The sequence below is a fragment of the Cheilinus undulatus genome, linkage group 13 (assembly GCF_018320785.1).
Source record: "Cheilinus undulatus linkage group 13, ASM1832078v1, whole genome shotgun sequence".
Lineage (NCBI taxonomy): Eukaryota > Metazoa > Chordata > Actinopteri > Labriformes > Labridae > Cheilinus > Cheilinus undulatus.
Window position 1 is genome coordinate 36964283 of NC_054877.1, and position 16874 is coordinate 36981156.

Consider the following 16874-nt stretch of genomic DNA (forward strand, 5'->3'; position numbering starts at 1 on the left):
TTTTATGTTACACATGCCGCTAAAACATCCAGGAAGTTTCCTTATCATAGAAAGACAAGAAAGAAACAGGATTCACTCCAGCCAAGCTCTGTTGTGAATCACTTTCTTTACATTTACTTGAAGAATTTAAGATCATAAGTTCATTTGCAAGTGCTGACACTAGGTGGGGTGACAAGATCAAAACGCCACTAGAGATCAATATTGCGCACACTTGGCACTTGGAGCAGCAGCTCTCCTTACAGACAACAATGCCAAACTGTAAGCCATAAAAGATCACAAAGATGCCCTGGACACTTTAAAACTGTTTGTGAGAGAGCTAATGAAGAAACGGAGCTGATCCATGATCCATTAAGATGACCGTTCCAACCCCCGCCCCCTTCTCCACGTGCGCTACTTACGGCTGCACATGATAAGTTCATCATAACGGAGTGAAATGGTTAAATGCTGCTGCTGGAAACCTGTGCAGTCTCCGTGAGGAGAATACAGTGTTTATCTAGTTCGTGTATGCGCACAGACTTGCTCATAGTATCGGGATTTGTGACTTTGTAACTTTGATTCAGTTGCTGCTTCGTCATGTCTTCTTCTTGTCTCACCGTCTGTCAGTCACATCCATCAGCTGTAGGCAGCTCGTATCGTCAATCAGAAGCTTAACGTGTAGCGCAACAGGCCGTTGTATACTGCAGCGGTAAACTTAACAAAACAATTTCCGTTTGAGCTCCATACAGTCCACTGTTAGCTCCAAAAAGCGAAGTTCTAGCTCCAGTTAAACGCGCCCTGTCTGCTGTCCGACAGCAGAGCAGAGACACACACTAGCTCACCAACACACAAACATTTACACACACTCATCTATGTCGTGTCCAACACTGTCAAAGCTCATATGAGAAAAAAAGACCACAAAACGATAAAATAATCTATTTCTCTAAATTACCATAAAAACAAACGTGTTATTGACAGAAATATTTATTTTGAGTGTTGTAAATATGGATGTCCTTAAAGAGGCTGAGAAATAGTTTGATTTTACTGATGCAGCTCTTTATATTCAGGTCTGTTGTAAACAGTGTTTAAAGTACTTTCAAAATAATCTAAATGCTTACATCATATATAATTAAATATAATATTAAAAAAGATTATTGTAATTGTAGCGATGAGTGCATAGTGTAGTAAATTAAAGATTTTGTAGACTGTTATAAAGAAAGGTTTGATTTGAAGAGCATTAAAATGTACAGTTTGACTCAGAGTTAGACCATACAAACTGTTTGGAAGCATTGATAACCTTTTCAATACAACAGGAGTTAGTTTTATTTTTGATAGACCTGAATGCTTTGCAATTATGACTTTCATTTGTATAAAACCCATGTATTTTTCTCCAAAATTAAAAAAATCTCATCTCGTCTCATGTCTCGTGAGATAAGTGTCTCGTCACACCTCTAGTCGGCACAAAGAATTCAGTTCTCATAAATTGTTTTCCTGGAAATTCCAAGAAAATTTCAGGACAGTCTGTCTCTGACATCTTGCTATTTCACACAAGCTCTTCAAAGTGTAAAATTTTAGTGAATGTGTTTGATGAAATGTCCTGACTTCTTTATGCTACATCCACACAGTTTAGCATGAATGTACCCCCCAGCATCGTTTTACTGACTGTATTTCCCCAGGATTATCTAAATCAGTTTGAATGAACCACCCCACCTGCATAGCTATGAAGCCGGACTCAGACTAGTCTGTCCTTAAAGAAGCCATGCCAGCATCTCCTGTGGTATTGATAGCTACCTCATACAACCCCACTTAAAAAAAAAAAAAAAAAAAAAAAACTATACCTTTAAACTACTTTGGCCTGTTTCTAATTTTCTCTACCTGGCCATGTAACGGGCCCAAAACACAAATGTTATTCATTGAGGATAACCATGTAATAATGTAACTATGTGGACCTTTATGTGCAATTTGTCCTGCCACAGAATCTGACACGCAGAGGCAGTTCAGAACTGTAAACCTGTCCTGGTTTTTGCTCCAGAGACTGGATTAATGTCATGTTGTCAAACAGCGTGACTGCTGAAGTCATGTATGCCAGAACGAGGCAGGTCTGGACTGAAACGAAACGAGAATGGTTCCTGCTGCAGCCTGGATCACCTTTGTGTCTGGACTGCTCTTCATTCTCCTCAACTAGGAATTTGGAGTCAGTTCTTCCACATCTTCGTTGCCATATATCTGTTGTTGCGACGCACAGCATCAATTGTACGTGTGCATATACTGTATGTAAACACACTGTGATAATATGTTTTCTGTGTCTGATCTAAATCTGTTTGTTTCAAGGTTTAAAATCAAACCCCGTTTTCGTGATACAACCTGACAGATGTGCCTGATTCCACCTTGATCCAGGCCATTATTGTCCCTTATTTTGTGAAATTTCCTGGATCATCAGGATCTAGACTGGAAACTAATCAGAGAACAAAGGATGTGTACCTTCGCCAGGGCTGCAAAATCCTTAAATTTGTTATTTCAATAATGAAAAGAAAAGCTCTTTTTTAAAGATCTGCATCTGGATCAATACATACGGTGACTGACAGATGTGAGGTGCATGTTCCAGATTGTTTTCCACTCAGGCAGGTCCAATAGTTCATTAGAAAATATCAGAAATAATGAAAAGCGCGCTCACGCACAAAGTTTGAATTCTTTCTAAAAAATTCCTGGATGTGCATCAAATAGAAAACATTCATTTCTTAGCATGTGAGCTCATTTTTCCTCTAAATTTAATTGAAATGTGAAAGATATCCTGCATACAAACAGACCATTATAAGCCCCGCAGCAGGATGAGCTTTATCTGCTTCTAAACAGAAAATGATCTTGATAAAATATGAGAATAAGTGACTCAGAGATGGGGTGTTTTTCATGCCTTTGTGTGAGCGTTTAGGCTTAAAGGGGGACCAATAATAGAGAACATACTTTTGTATTGATCCCAAAACTAGATTAGACAGGGGGACTGACCTTTTTCTGACACCATCTCTGATTGATCCAACATGTTCCAGTTTTCCAGACAACAGAGTTACACCCGAGCGTGAGCTGATTATAGTCATCGACATAAGATGCTCTTTCCATTGCGATTTGCTTCACATCAGTCACATCTGTAGAAAATAATGCTGATTTGGCTAACCTTTTCCACTGCTTTGTGTTTTACATGAAGGCAGCTGGCTGAATGATACAAATAAGCTTTCCTGGACTCAAGTGACTCCTGATATGTCTGGACTGTAATAAAAGCAGTATGTTATTATTTCTACTGTCCAAAACTTCCCCTCTTGTTTGTGTGTCTTTCTATATATTATTCAATAATCTCCAACCTCAAGGGGGCTACCATTAAGAAGGATAGGTCCACTGGAGCTATTGTGGTGGCGAGGATCATGAGAGGAGGTGCTGCTGATAAAAGCGGTAAGCTGAAATCGACATTTTCCTGTACTTTGAAATTAATGTGTGATGGTATGTGCATGATAATGGTGCATGTTCTATCTAAGGGTTGTCAAACTCAATCACAGCAGGGGCCGGATTCTGAATTTAGGTCTAACCTGAGAGCTTAACAGGGTCAGCACTGAACCATAAACTGTCAGCCTCATTTTCAAATATGAAGGGAAAATTTATATTGATTTTGAGATTTAAAAAGTCAAAATGAAGTTTTAAGGCTCAAAATCTGAGATAAAACGTCAAGCTTGTTGGTTCAAATGTTCTAAACATGAAATTAAAAGGCAAATGTATGAGACAGAGAGTTAAAGTAATCAGTTTCAAAAGTCAAAATATGAGACAAAATTTGAAATAATGAGTTTTAAAGGTCAAATTATGAGATGAGATTTGAAATAGTGAGTTTTAAAGGTCAAAATATGGATAAAATTTGAAAAAATATACGTTTTAAAGGTTAAAATATGAAATAAAATTTGAAAAACTGAGTTTTAAAGGTCAAAATATGAGATAAAATTAAAAATAATAAGTTATAAAGGTCAAAATATGGGATAAAATTTGAAATAATGAGTTTTAAAGGTCAAAATATGAGAGAGAATTTGAAATAATGACTTCAAAAGGTAAAAAAAAATACAATTTGAAATAATGAGTTTTAAAGGCCAAAGTATTACTTAAAATTTAAAATTGTGAATCTTAATGGTCAAAAAAGAGATAAAAAATTAAAAAATATTATTGAAAAGGTTAAAATATATAATACAATGTTAAAATCATAAGTTTAAATCATAGTTATGAGATGCAAAAATTCTAAATATAAAATGAAAATACAAATTCATTTCTTAACTTGAATTCCTGCATTTTTAGTTATTTATTTTTACTCTTTACTTTTTCAAAATTTCATGACTAAACAAGGATATTTTAGATCATCAAGATTAAGTTTACATTTTTATACTGGAGGAAATCTGCAGACCTCATACCAGTGGGCCAGTTAAATATGAATTGATCTTGTGGGCCATGTATAGCTATACCAACAGGCCAGATTTGGCCCCAGGGCCTTGAGTTTGACACCTGTGTTCTTTCTCTTTTTGTACTTGTGAAGGCTTGATCCATGAAGGAGACGAGCTGAAAGAGGTGAACGGAATCTCACTGGAGCACAAGAAGCCAAAGGAAATCGTTCCTCTTCTGGTCAGTCTCACTCCCTCAGTTTCAGTCGCATTTTAAGCCTCAGTAGCTCCTGATTTAACGTTTTCTCCCTCTCTCTTCATGCTCTCAACTAAGGATAAGGTGGGCATTGTTTGAAATTTGTCAACCTGGTAAATGCCCCTACCTCTTAGCCCTACCCCTAAGTTTTGCCGGTCTCATTTTGGGGTAGGGTGACCTAATTCTTCTTGGAATTGAACGGTAGGGTGAAGTACGAGGACAGCATGGCCCTCCAAACAGAGATTTTCCTGATGCAAACTCCAAACCAAGTATTAGAAGAAATCTCCCAGACTAAAAAACGTCATCAGATTCGTTCGTTGTAAATCACAATTTACAATTATGACAACAATTTATTACGATAATGTAATGTTTTGATGCATTATGTTATTTTATTTAAAGTGTGCATTTTAAAATGCTTAAAGTAGAAATCTTCTGTATTGTCATCATGTCTGGTTACATTAATGCCATTTAGGACAAGTGATGATGTAACAGGAAATTAAAGGCTTCCATTTTAATGAAGATTTCACCAATATTCCTTGAAACTGTTTAAGGGGCAAGGGAGCACTCAAAATCAAGGGGAAGGGGTAAACATCACAGTCCAGAATGACAGACCCAAAAAATTTCCTATGAGCCTTAACTTATTTTTTAACCAATGTGTTTCGTCTGGACTTTTTGTCTTAAAACGCAAAAGAAAAAACCTTATCAAAAATTAAATCTCAAAAGATTTTAAAACAGTAAACATTAATGACGAGAGGTTTTTCGCAAAAACTTGTTCCCCCATCTTGTTGGGAAAATAGAATTAAAAAAACTAACTCTGTGACCTAAAGTCTTCAGCATATTCACATTTTTATAAGAAAAAGTCCTTTCACTTTCGGGAATTTGACTCCTCTTTTAAAGTGCAGTGTCTCTAATGGGACAAATCACAGCCTCTCTGTGTCTTTTTCTCTCTGAGTCATTCAGGTTCTCTTCTACAGTTTCAAAGTCTGTGCACATGCTCAGTTCAGCATAGCATGAAGTGATGACGGAACAGCCTGCCATAGGTTGTCAAAGCCCAGTCGCAATGCATTCAGGGATACAAAAAGACAAAATGGTGACGGGTTAACCAGCAAACTACGGGAACATTTCAAAAATAGATTATACCTGGATAACAAAACGCCCAATATCAGAGTTACTGGTGTGAATTTCACCTCTAAAGACCCCAGAATGTTTGAGGCTCACTAGAAAATGTTCTGTAAGAGCTATGAAGGCATGGATAGCATCATTAGAACGGCACAATAGAGGGCTATCAGAGGAAAAACAAGTTATTTAACTCTGAATAACACGTGTCTCTTTTTGACGACAACGCCGTCCCCAGTTGAGATTAGGGATGCAAGCATTGGAGTTTTTGCTGATATCTGATATGGTGGTATTCACAAAATGACTATTATAACTATATTTTAATGTAGTTCTACCTAAAAATCCCATTCATGAACGCCACAATTTAAAGTTGGAGGATTAACAAATAAAGATCCCAAATTAAAGTCCTTAAAACACACTTTATGTGTTAACCATTGCTGCCAGAGCTAAAGACCTATAAAGGCAAGGGCAGCACTGGGATTTTAAAGCCATCATATTTGGCCACTCCACCACAGCATCAGTAAAATCTGTTACTCTGACATGGACAGATTTTCTTCCTGAAGTACTTTTTAATTTCATGTATTTTGAACATGGCTGGGCAATAATCAAAATTTAGTTTTAATCGCAGTACAACCCATGGCAGTTTTCAAATCACATGCAATATTTATTTAACCTGAAATGTGTCAAAATACAAAATACATGGTGCAAACATTCAAGTGTCAATTTTTTAGAACAGTTTTAAAAAACTGTACCTTCCTGATTTTTGTGTGTTTGTCGTATTAGAAACGAGTCAGACATAACATCGTTATTCCCTTCAGTACAACAGATTGTATCATATCATTTTTACAGAATGAAGGTGGAATAAGGAGGAACTCTCCTCAGAAACATCAGTGGAAATCTGACAGCAGTGATTCTGATCTCTCTTTTTTTATTTAGGATATTTTATGACTTTTAGCTTTTGTGCAGGGATGTGAAACTAAAAGTCAAAAGTCTGCAGACTACAATCAGTTGAACCACTGCTGTGGTAGCACATTTACCATTTCAACACTGAGCCAATATCTAAGGAGTTATTTTTGTTAGAATATTCATAACTTGCTATTTTTTTTCCTCACAGGCTTGCTCTAAAGGTGAAGTTAAATTCAAAATCATTCCTGCCTCCTCCAATGCAGAAATGTCGCCAAAGAAGAAGAAGGTACAGTAAATTTGACAGTAAATACTCCATGCTGTGTGGAGTTTATGTAAGCATGCAATGCCGCTGCATGTGTAAGGCTGCCCACATGGTTCCAGTAAAAGAGATGAAATCACTGGTATCTCCTGTGTTTAGTTTTATGTTGTTACTGCCACGATGCTGTCAATGCAGCAGGGTGATGTCAGGAAGAAAATTCAAATCAGACGGACGAAAAAGACACGAACCATTACACATGAAGTATTTTATTATTTGAAAACATAATTAATCACATGTCCATGTCTGGCTGCTGGAACGCAGCGTTTATAATTGATCTATTTACCTTATGTGGAAAATGTAGGTCCCATGATGCTCCTTGTTTACGTTTCTAGGATGCCATCATTACATACATGAACTGGATGCTGGGAATTGTTAGTACAGGGAGGATTTGTTAGGGATTATGACAAATGATGTCTTTCACCGTGGTCGTTCCTCAAAAATGACACCAACATATGGGAAAATACACCGGACAGAGACATTGTGTCCATCGCCAGGACAGAGGAGACGCTCACAGAGCTGCAGCAAAGACAGAAGGCGGATTAATAGATACAATTTTTCTTTGTCATCTGTTTGAAGGCAGGAACTGTTTTCTTTCCACAGCTGTTTTTGCGTGCTCTGTTTGACTACAATCCTCTGGAGGATCCAGCCGTTCCCTGTAAGGATGCAGCTTTGGCGTTTAAAAGAAGCGACATCCTCCAGATTGAGAGCATGGAGGACGACACCTGGTGGCAGGCCTGTCACCTCGGGGAGAGTAGCACCCGGGCTGGACTCATCCCCTCCCAGCAGCTTCATGAGAGGTGGTCTATTCCTGATGGATCATGTTTTAAAGATTATGGTTGTCACAATAAGAGGATTGTAAAATTAGATACAGAAAGCCTTCTTGTAAAAATCTAACAACATCAATACCTGTTCTGGTTATTTCTTTATTCAGTCATTGAAAAATGCAAGTACAGTGCAACAGGAAAACAAAAAAGGAGAGCAAAAACAAGACAAACTCAACTCAAATGGGCTTGCAGATGGACAAGTGATAGGATGTGCCCATTCTACATGGGGGGCCTGGGTTCAAGTCAGGTCGTTCCCCACTCTCTCATCCATGTTTCAGGCTCTATCCACTGCCCTATCTTTGCATAAAGGCAAAAAGCCCCAAAATACATCTTTAAAAAAACAATCAAATGAAGTTTTGGCTTATTTCAAGTCAAAATTAAAAGAAATAGAACAGCCACCAAGTGGTTATATCCTTAACCATTGAACATTCAATTGCCAGACAGGGAAAGTGCTGTGATGGGCCAGGAAGAAGGGCTGAGGTGGTCCTGTGAGTTGTAGAAACTTATAAAGGCCCAGTGACCTTTGAACCTTGCACACCAGATGGACTATTTCGAATATCAATTGCATGGATGTATTAAACATTAATCAGGGAAACCTCCCATATAAAGTGTTTGGGAAGGGCTGGAATTTTCAAAAAATTCCCAGAAAGTGATTGGACAAATGTTCTGTCACATTCATTACAAGTCATTCACAGCAACAAGACAAAATGAAGTAGCTTTGGTTTTAACATGAGCTCGGCAAGCAGATGCTGTCATTGCCTACAAACAGCGGAGCTTGGTGGTGGATGAGACTCATACCGAGGCTGTTCAGGAGAAGTGCATAAACATCATGTCAGCAAGTCAAGCTTTTAGCGTGGCTCTGTGCTCTTGTTTTAATAAAGAAATGTGGTGGAGGTCTGATTAAACTACTGTGTTTCTCTACTGTGCTACATCTAAGCTAACTGCTAACCTGGTGGTAGTCATTGTATATATTGGCTTACAGTGCAGTTCAAACCCATCTGTAACGATTGTAAACTCATGTGGAAGCAGGTTGGGAGAAGAGCAAAAATATCTATTCTGTTAGTGTTGCTCTTTGCTCTCGTTTTAAAAAAGAAATGTGGCCCAGTTCTGATAAAACTGCCGCTGTGGCTACATCCACATTAATCACAAACTCACACCACAACCTCACCCTCAAACCCCCTGTAACTATTGCAAACTCATGCCCATCAGGTCAGCAGAGGAGTGAAAACATCTTTTCCATCTTGAAAAGTTTTCAAGGCAGTTCTGTGCTCTTTATTTTATAAAGAAATGTGGTACAATCCCAATAAAAAGGCTGCTATTCTATAGCTCCATCCAAGCTAATTGCTACACCAGTGACAGCCATTGCTATTTGCTTCCAAAGGCCATAAACCAAGGCCATAGCTATTGCCTCATTCTCCTCAAATGACACTGATTGGTCACAACTGTTTTCAGTTTAGCACAAACATAGATTGGACCTTTTTGCAAGATGGATTTGCCTGATGACAGCCAGGGAGACAGGTTAATCCATCTGCTCTGCAAGGTTACATTTATGAAAAGTTTGACGAAATTCCCTTAAAGTGTTCTTGAGAAATGATGTTCACAAGCAAAGAATGAACATAAGCACAACTGACCTTGACTTTTCCTTAAAATCTAGTAAATTCCTTCTTGAGTCAGGGCTGGCTGTTCTTCAGAACTACATCTTACCTCCCAATTTTGTATTAGTTCTTTCTTAAGTCATAGTGAATATTTGTGAAAAGTTGAAAGAAAATTTAAAGCTTTATTGAGGTATTATGTTCACAAGCAAAGGATTAACATTGGGCTCAACAGCTTTGACTTTTTTCCTTCAAAATCGAGGCAGTTCATCCATGAGTCAGAGTGGACAATTGTGCAAAGTTTAAAGAAAGTGTACCCAAACATTATTGAAATATTGCATTCAAAGGCAAGGGATAAAAATACGCCCCATTCACCTTGACTTGAAAACATAATGCCTCTGGCTTTGACTGTTTTGTTTGTTCAGAGGCATAAAAAGAAGACAGAAGTGCTCATGGGATGTCTAGAAAACGAACAATTGGCCATATTAATTACAATTATTGAGTCTGTAGCAATGAGATATACTGAACAAGAAAGTCTTGCTTGCCCTACTGGCAGATCATCTTACTACCAACTATTCATAGTTTATATCTTGAGTTGAAAGGTGTTTTTGGCTTAAAATAAGGTATTTTTAAAAGAAATACACTTGCTTAGATTGGAGTTTTTGCAGTGTAAACTCCTGCATACTGTCTGAATTGCACCAAAACATTGACATTGCTTCATTCCAGACACATTGCCAGTGTTTCTGTGCAATTTGGACAGTGTTCTCTATTGTCTTTAGCAGCAGGTCAGATCTTTGAATAATAGATTGTATTGTTTTCAGTAAGCACAACCATGAATTGTTTAAGCAACTACAGTTTTGACAACCTTGTTGAAGATATTGAATCTAAAATATGTTTTGATTTGTCTTTGTCCATTCGTCTGTCTGCAGGAGAGTTGCACTACAGCGTCCCAAAGCTCTCTTCAAGCCTCAACGAGTCAAACCACCAGGTGACGAGCAAACATTTGTCCATAAAAATCAGCCCACCTGAAAGGAATAAAACCTTTTAACACTCTCCAATAAACACATTGAAAGTCCTTTTAGTGCCGAGCTGAGAGGTGACAGGTCATGTCTGAAGATCACGGTCATGGTTGAGCTCTGCTGCCCTGCTGTTGTACTCACTGCTTTTGTTTTTCTCCACATGCTGCACAGATGACAGAGAAGGTAATGTTTGTGTGTGTGAGCTGGAAAACTTACCTTCAACATGATTCAAATGATATAAAACACATGTATACATTTTGTTTTGGTTTGAGATTTTTCAGTGATTTAGAGAGGAGTAGCATCCAAATTTAGTAATGTATTTCCTCAAAGCATCATATTTCAATAAATCAGAGGACTCTGTTAAATGTTCTGTTCTCATATCCAAGCAAGTTCAAAGTATCTGGCTGTCTGCTGTGCCCTTTTTCCTTTCCCCAGTATTTCCAGAGTAAGGTTGTTATTAATATTTAAAAGTTGTAGATAGGATTTCAGGATGAAACTATTATTAGGATTTGCAAACTGTTCTCCCTTCAACAGGAAGGCTGACATTATTGCAGCCTGAGAGGGAAAACTGAGAGGTTAAGGACAAGCTTCTTTCCTCTAGCCGTCAGACCGTTAAATCACGCAAGTGTTGAGCTAACTGACTGAACGTCGCATTTGTACCTCCAGTGCACAGCACATTCAAATGTTGTCTGTCATTCTTTATAATCCCCAGTTACAAAGAAAACTGGGACATTTTTCAATATACATGCATTTTAAAGTTGATGCCTGCAACATGTTACAAAAAAAGTTGGGACGGGGTAAAAACAGACTGAGAAGGTTGCTTCAAGAAACACCTGGAACATTCCTCAGCTAAGTAGGTGAATTGGTAACAGGTGGTAGTATTGTGATTATGTATTAAAGGAACCCTCCTGAAACACTTATTTAGCTGTATTATAATATGGCCTTTTTCAAAATGTAAACCCCTTTTCTTAAAACAAAATGATCTTTTTAATTTAATTAACAATGTGGAAGGGCACATTGACTAAACCATTTGGAAAGTAATGCCAGACTTCATAGCTTAACCATGATGTGCACAAACATAAGGATGCTAAAGGAAGATGATGATATATGTTAAAAGTAGCAAAAGTAGGTTAAAAGTATCAAAAAGTGGAAAAAATTTGACAGCTAAAGTAATAAAATAAGGTAAAAAGATAACAAAATATTTTAAAAGTAGCAAAAGTGGGTTTAAAGTAGCAAAAAAATGAAAAAAATGACAGCTCAAGTAGTAAAATTAGGTAAAAAGATGACAAATATGTTAAAAGTAGCAAAAGTGGGTTAAGAGTAGCAAAAAGTGGCAAAATTTGACAGCTTAAGTAGTAAAATTAGGTAAAATAGATGATGAATTATGTTAAAATGTCTCAAAAATGGGTAAAAAAATTGCAAAAATTGACAGCTAAATTAGTTAAAAGGAGGAAAACACCTGAATATGGTAAAAGTGGCAAAAATGGGTTAAAAATAGCAAAAGGTGGCAAAAATTGACAGCTAAAGTAGTTAAAGTGAGGGGGAAATTAACAAAATATTTCAAAGTGGCAAAAAGGAGCAACAAGTTGACAGCTAAATGTGTAAAAATTGGCGGTCACAGTGATGAAAAGGGGTTAAAAATTGACACGATTAAGTAACTTGATCATCAGAACCGAATAGTGGCTTGATAAGCTTTTCAGCTCCAAAATGAGGTAGATGTCAGCCAGGCTGCTAGCACCAATGCTACTGATCCAGCACACACTGATATGATTAATAAGTCACAAAGTTCAGGCAAAAATCTCAAAACGGAGGACCCAAATGCAGATAAAACAAAGAAACTGATTTAATTAAACAAAAGAACTTACTAAAACTATTCACAAAACCAAAAGTTCATGAAACAAAACAAAATCCACAGGAGCACGAGGAGTAACTGACACGAGGAAGACATCTACAATAAACCGACACAGACACAGGGAGACAGAGAGCTTAAATGCACAGGGAGTGATTACAGGTGTGGACAATCAGACACAGGTGGAACTGGTGAAGGTAATCACAGTGGAGGGAAACTCAGGCAGGAAGCAAAACTGAAATCACACACAAGGGAAGGCAAACTGCAAAGTAAAACAGGAAACATGGAACCTAACACAAGAAGCACACGAGGACTGAATGACAAAACTAAACACTAGAAGCTGAACAAAGGAAACACAGTAGGATACAAAGAACCAAACACAAGGAGGGAAACTAAAACACAGGGAGTAAAACTAAACATGAGACACAGGAATTAACTAAACATGAAACACAAGGAGTAAAACTAGACAAGAAACAAGGAATAAACTAGACATGAAATACAAGGAGTAACTAAACATGAACACAGGGGAAAACCTAAACATGGAACACAGGGAATTACTTAATACAATAAAAAAACTAGACACATGGAAAATAACAAAAGCCCAAAATACACAGAAACACAAAGACTATATAAAACACTAAATGAACTGAACTAAACACTAAAAGGAAACACAAGGGCTACAGATAACATCAAAGAAACTAAACACCGGAAATATACAAACTAGAAAACCTAAGTACAATGTAAAACTAGAAACATGGAAATCACAGAACAAGGAAAACACGAGGGATCAAAACTAAACACCGGAAATACACTAGAATAACTCGTAACCTAACAAATCAGAACCTGGATCATGACATAATAAGTCAAAAATATCAAGGGCCCATTCACTGGGTTGTTCAGGGGCCCAGCCAATGCTTTGGGCGGGCCTGTTCCTGCATACAGTGCTCAATCTTAATATCACCAAATGAGAGAATCTGGAGAAATCTCTGCGTGTAAAGACAAAGCTTATAACCAGCACTGAACGCCTGTGACCTTCAATCAATTGGTACTGCATTAAAACATGTATCATTCTGTGATTAAGATTAAAACATGGGCTCAGGAACACTTTGTAAAGCCATTGTAAGTTCACACAGTATATTTCTTCATCAAATAGAAGTTAAGACTCAACTATGCCAAGCAGACCATACATACACAACACCCTAAAGCACTGTCCACTTCTCTGGTTGACTGACCTGGAGTGGAAAAGTGTGCTGTGGTCTGATGAGTCCATATTTTGAATTGTTTTTGGAAATTATTGCTGTTAAGTACTCTTGGCTAAGGAGGAAAAGGATTATCCAGATTGTGATCAAGGCAAAGTTCTAAAGAAAGCATCTATGATGGTGTGAGGGTGTATTAGTGCCCATGGTATGGGTCACTTACACATCTGTGAAGGTACCATTAAGAAAGGTGTACACAGGTTTTAGAGCAAAATGTGGTTCCAACATTTTTTCAAGGAGACAAGGCTGAGCCATATTCTATATGAGTTACTACAGCATGGCTTTACAATAAAAGAGTGCAGGCACTAGACTGGTCTGCATGCAGTCCAGACCAGTCTCCCATTGAAAAAAAAGTTTTGGCATTGGGCCAAAACCTTTTAATCACCATTTTTCAGGAAATAAAAAAACCTCTTTATTTTCCAGTTAATTCAATGTTGAATAGTCACAGTCAGCATCTTTTTAACATGTTTAGTGCTTTGGAATTGGTTCAAATCCACTGAAAGATATAAATGGTTACCAATAGCACAGATTTATGAAAAAAATAAATCATGAAAAATGGAGATATATGTTAAATGTTATATAAAATGGAGATATGAGGTTCTGGCTCAACGTTAGCAATATGCAAAACAGACAATGAAAATCCTGTGCATTCAAAAATATAATGTGTTTATATGTCAAGAAATGGGGAAAAATTCCACTTTCAGTACTTCAACAATTAGTGTCTGCATAGCCCAGATGAAGAGGTGATAGTGGGAAACACACTTCTGTCCCAACTTTTTTGGAATATTGAATTAAGAATGTGTGTCTATTTGAAAAAGAAAAAAAAAACATGTATCAGTTTAAACCTTAAATATCTAATCTTTGTGCTGTATTTAATATTATATAGATTGAAAAGGATTTGCACTTTCATTTTGTTGACATTTTTATTAAATACATTTTAAAAAATTTTCTTATAAAAACATGTTGCTAACTTTTTGTGCTCTTATTTACTTGTATCCTTGACCTTTTTTTCATGTGCATAATGCGCATATCTCATGGCTTCATATAAACAAAACATTGCATCACATGTTGTACAGTGCGTTTTCCATTTTACCAATATTTGACCAGTAATGTTGATGTTAATGCTATTTAGTATTTGAGTTACATGATGTCTTTTCCAAATCAGGTCAGAACATTTGCAAATACCTTAAGAATACATTTGTGTCATTCTCTGTCCCCTTATGATTTAAGTTCTCAATTTTCTAACACTTTTCTGTCTCTTGACAGGATGTAGAGAAACCAAACCTGAGGATGTAGACTACAGAGCCATAACAGGGATCCACATTGGTGAGATTTTGAACTCTTTACACTTTATTTCTTCTCTTTCTATAAATAAGATGAGTCTAGTTAAAGGCAATAAAACTTAAGACAGTTGGATTTGTAGCTTAAAGCACACATACATTAAAGAAGAGAAAACTGGCAAAAAAGAGTGGCTGTATGTGCATGATAAAGCAGTTTCTTTTATGATGATGTGATTTGACAATCGTGGGAGAAAACTGAAACAGCAAATGTGGTTTGAGCCTTCCCATTTATTTTATTGTCTTAAAAAGAAGGATTAGGTATGATGTATGCGCATCAAACAGGCTGTTTTACAAGGGCATGCCCAGCAGACTGATTGTAAAAAGGCTTTTAACATCCGTTCTATACAGGGTAATTATAGAAGCTCCATATATCAGCTCAAAGTCATATGCATTCGATAATGTGAATTTTATTTAATCTCAGGCCAGCTTCCACCTGACTGCGAGGTTCAGACTGTGTTTCCTCTTTGTCTGACATGTAAAAGCTTACTAATGCTGCATGACCAAATGACCTCACCAAGAGTCAGAGAGAGTGAGATGGAGGTAAGCTGAGTGTAGACAGATGAGTAAAAGCATGAAAAACACAAGTGAATCATGGTGAAGAGCTGATGAGGCTTTCTTGGTAAAAAAGCACCTGCTATCAAGGCTTACCTTTATAAAAGTACATAGTGTTTGCTCTTTAGTCTTTCTATCAATTAAACCGACAGGATGAAACACGCTCAGCAGTGAGCTTAATGAAGCAAAAGTTTTTGGTTTGTTTTTTGCTTTTTAACTGAGCCAAGCTAGCTGTTTTCCACTAAGGCTTTACGCTAAGAAAACATAAGCTAGCATGCCCAATTTTCATTTTCTAAAACTGCACAAAAAAGGAAATAAATCCTTAAATTGTTTCTTTTGTAATTTGTTTACAATGTCTTGAAAATATGTTTATAAGAGTATCAAATCAGTTGTGATGATTTATCTTTCTACAGGCTATCACCAGGGTGAGGCAGCAACTGCAGTTAGCTCTGAAATAGCCGTAATGCTAACTACTTTCCTAACTGCAGTAAAGACAGGGCATAAAAACCCTGTTCTTGTTTACTTTAGTAAGAGCAAGCTGTTGTGACATGCATTATTTTTGATGACAAAGTATATTTTTTCTTCGCTAAGCTAAGCTAATGTCATGCAGTTTCATGTAGGCTACTGCCACGACTGTTAAAATCTTACCGTATCTTATATTTGTAATTTGTTCATAATATTATTGTCGAAAACAGGTCATTGTTTTCAGCCTTAAATGTTTTGATAACAACAAAGTACTTCTGGCAGTATCAGGCACAGTTGCAGCTAGCTTATTGGTATTACTGTGAACCATGGTCTGGCTCCTTTCACGTCAGCTGTGTATCGTGAAGCTAATGCTAGTAATACCTAGCTCCTCTGTGTTTACCTTTTGAATGGCGCTAGCTAGCTATTATCTCATGCTTGAAAAGTATTTATGTTAAGCTAGGCTAAGCTTACAGTAAAGCTTAAAGTCACATGGTAAAATACAGAATAGTCAGTTCTGCTCACGCCTCCTTGCATCAAAAGTCAGTCTCTTCATGAAAATGTGTTCTCATCTAAATTACTGAAACGAGATCTGGCTGCAGACGGTTCATTTGAGACGCTGTCTCCTTCAGAAAGGAAATACATGCTAAAACTTTTTAAATGAGATCAGATTAAACTCTTATCTAGGGTAAGGGTAAAGGTAATGGTTACGACTGCAAAAGTTAAAGCTAAAAACCTGACTTGCAAAACCTGATTAGAAAACATTTAGGAAAGCTGAATTAACAGTCTGCTAACAGGATAAAGCTTGTTCTCTGTGAGAACTAATACATGCTGCTAGCCTTCTCTTTGAATCTTTGAACAGGAAGTAGCACCAAAAAGGATATCCACAAATCTCCTAACAGTCTGTTTCTGCAGAAAATACAAATCTGGATGGGTTTTAGAGGAGATGTTTTTATCGCTTGGTCAGTTGTTGGGGTCTTCAGCCAGTAAGAAATGGTGTCAGT

At 37.1% G+C, this 16874-nt stretch overlaps 1 protein-coding gene across 1 annotated transcript in view; it reads left to right on the forward strand.

Annotated features, from left to right (window-relative positions):
* LOC121520230 (MAGUK p55 subfamily member 7-like) overlaps positions 1-16874 on the forward strand; it is a 54852-nt gene that overhangs the window by 17199 nt on the left and 20779 nt on the right. The window contains exons 6-11 of the mRNA XM_041803605.1: positions 3336-3417; positions 4535-4620; positions 6866-6943; positions 7577-7773; positions 10322-10387; positions 14790-14842. Coding sequence (XP_041659539.1) covers positions 3336-3417; positions 4535-4620; positions 6866-6943; positions 7577-7773; positions 10322-10387; positions 14790-14842 — 562 coding nt within the window. The remainder of the gene's footprint in view (positions 1-3335; positions 3418-4534; positions 4621-6865; positions 6944-7576; positions 7774-10321; positions 10388-14789; positions 14843-16874) is intronic.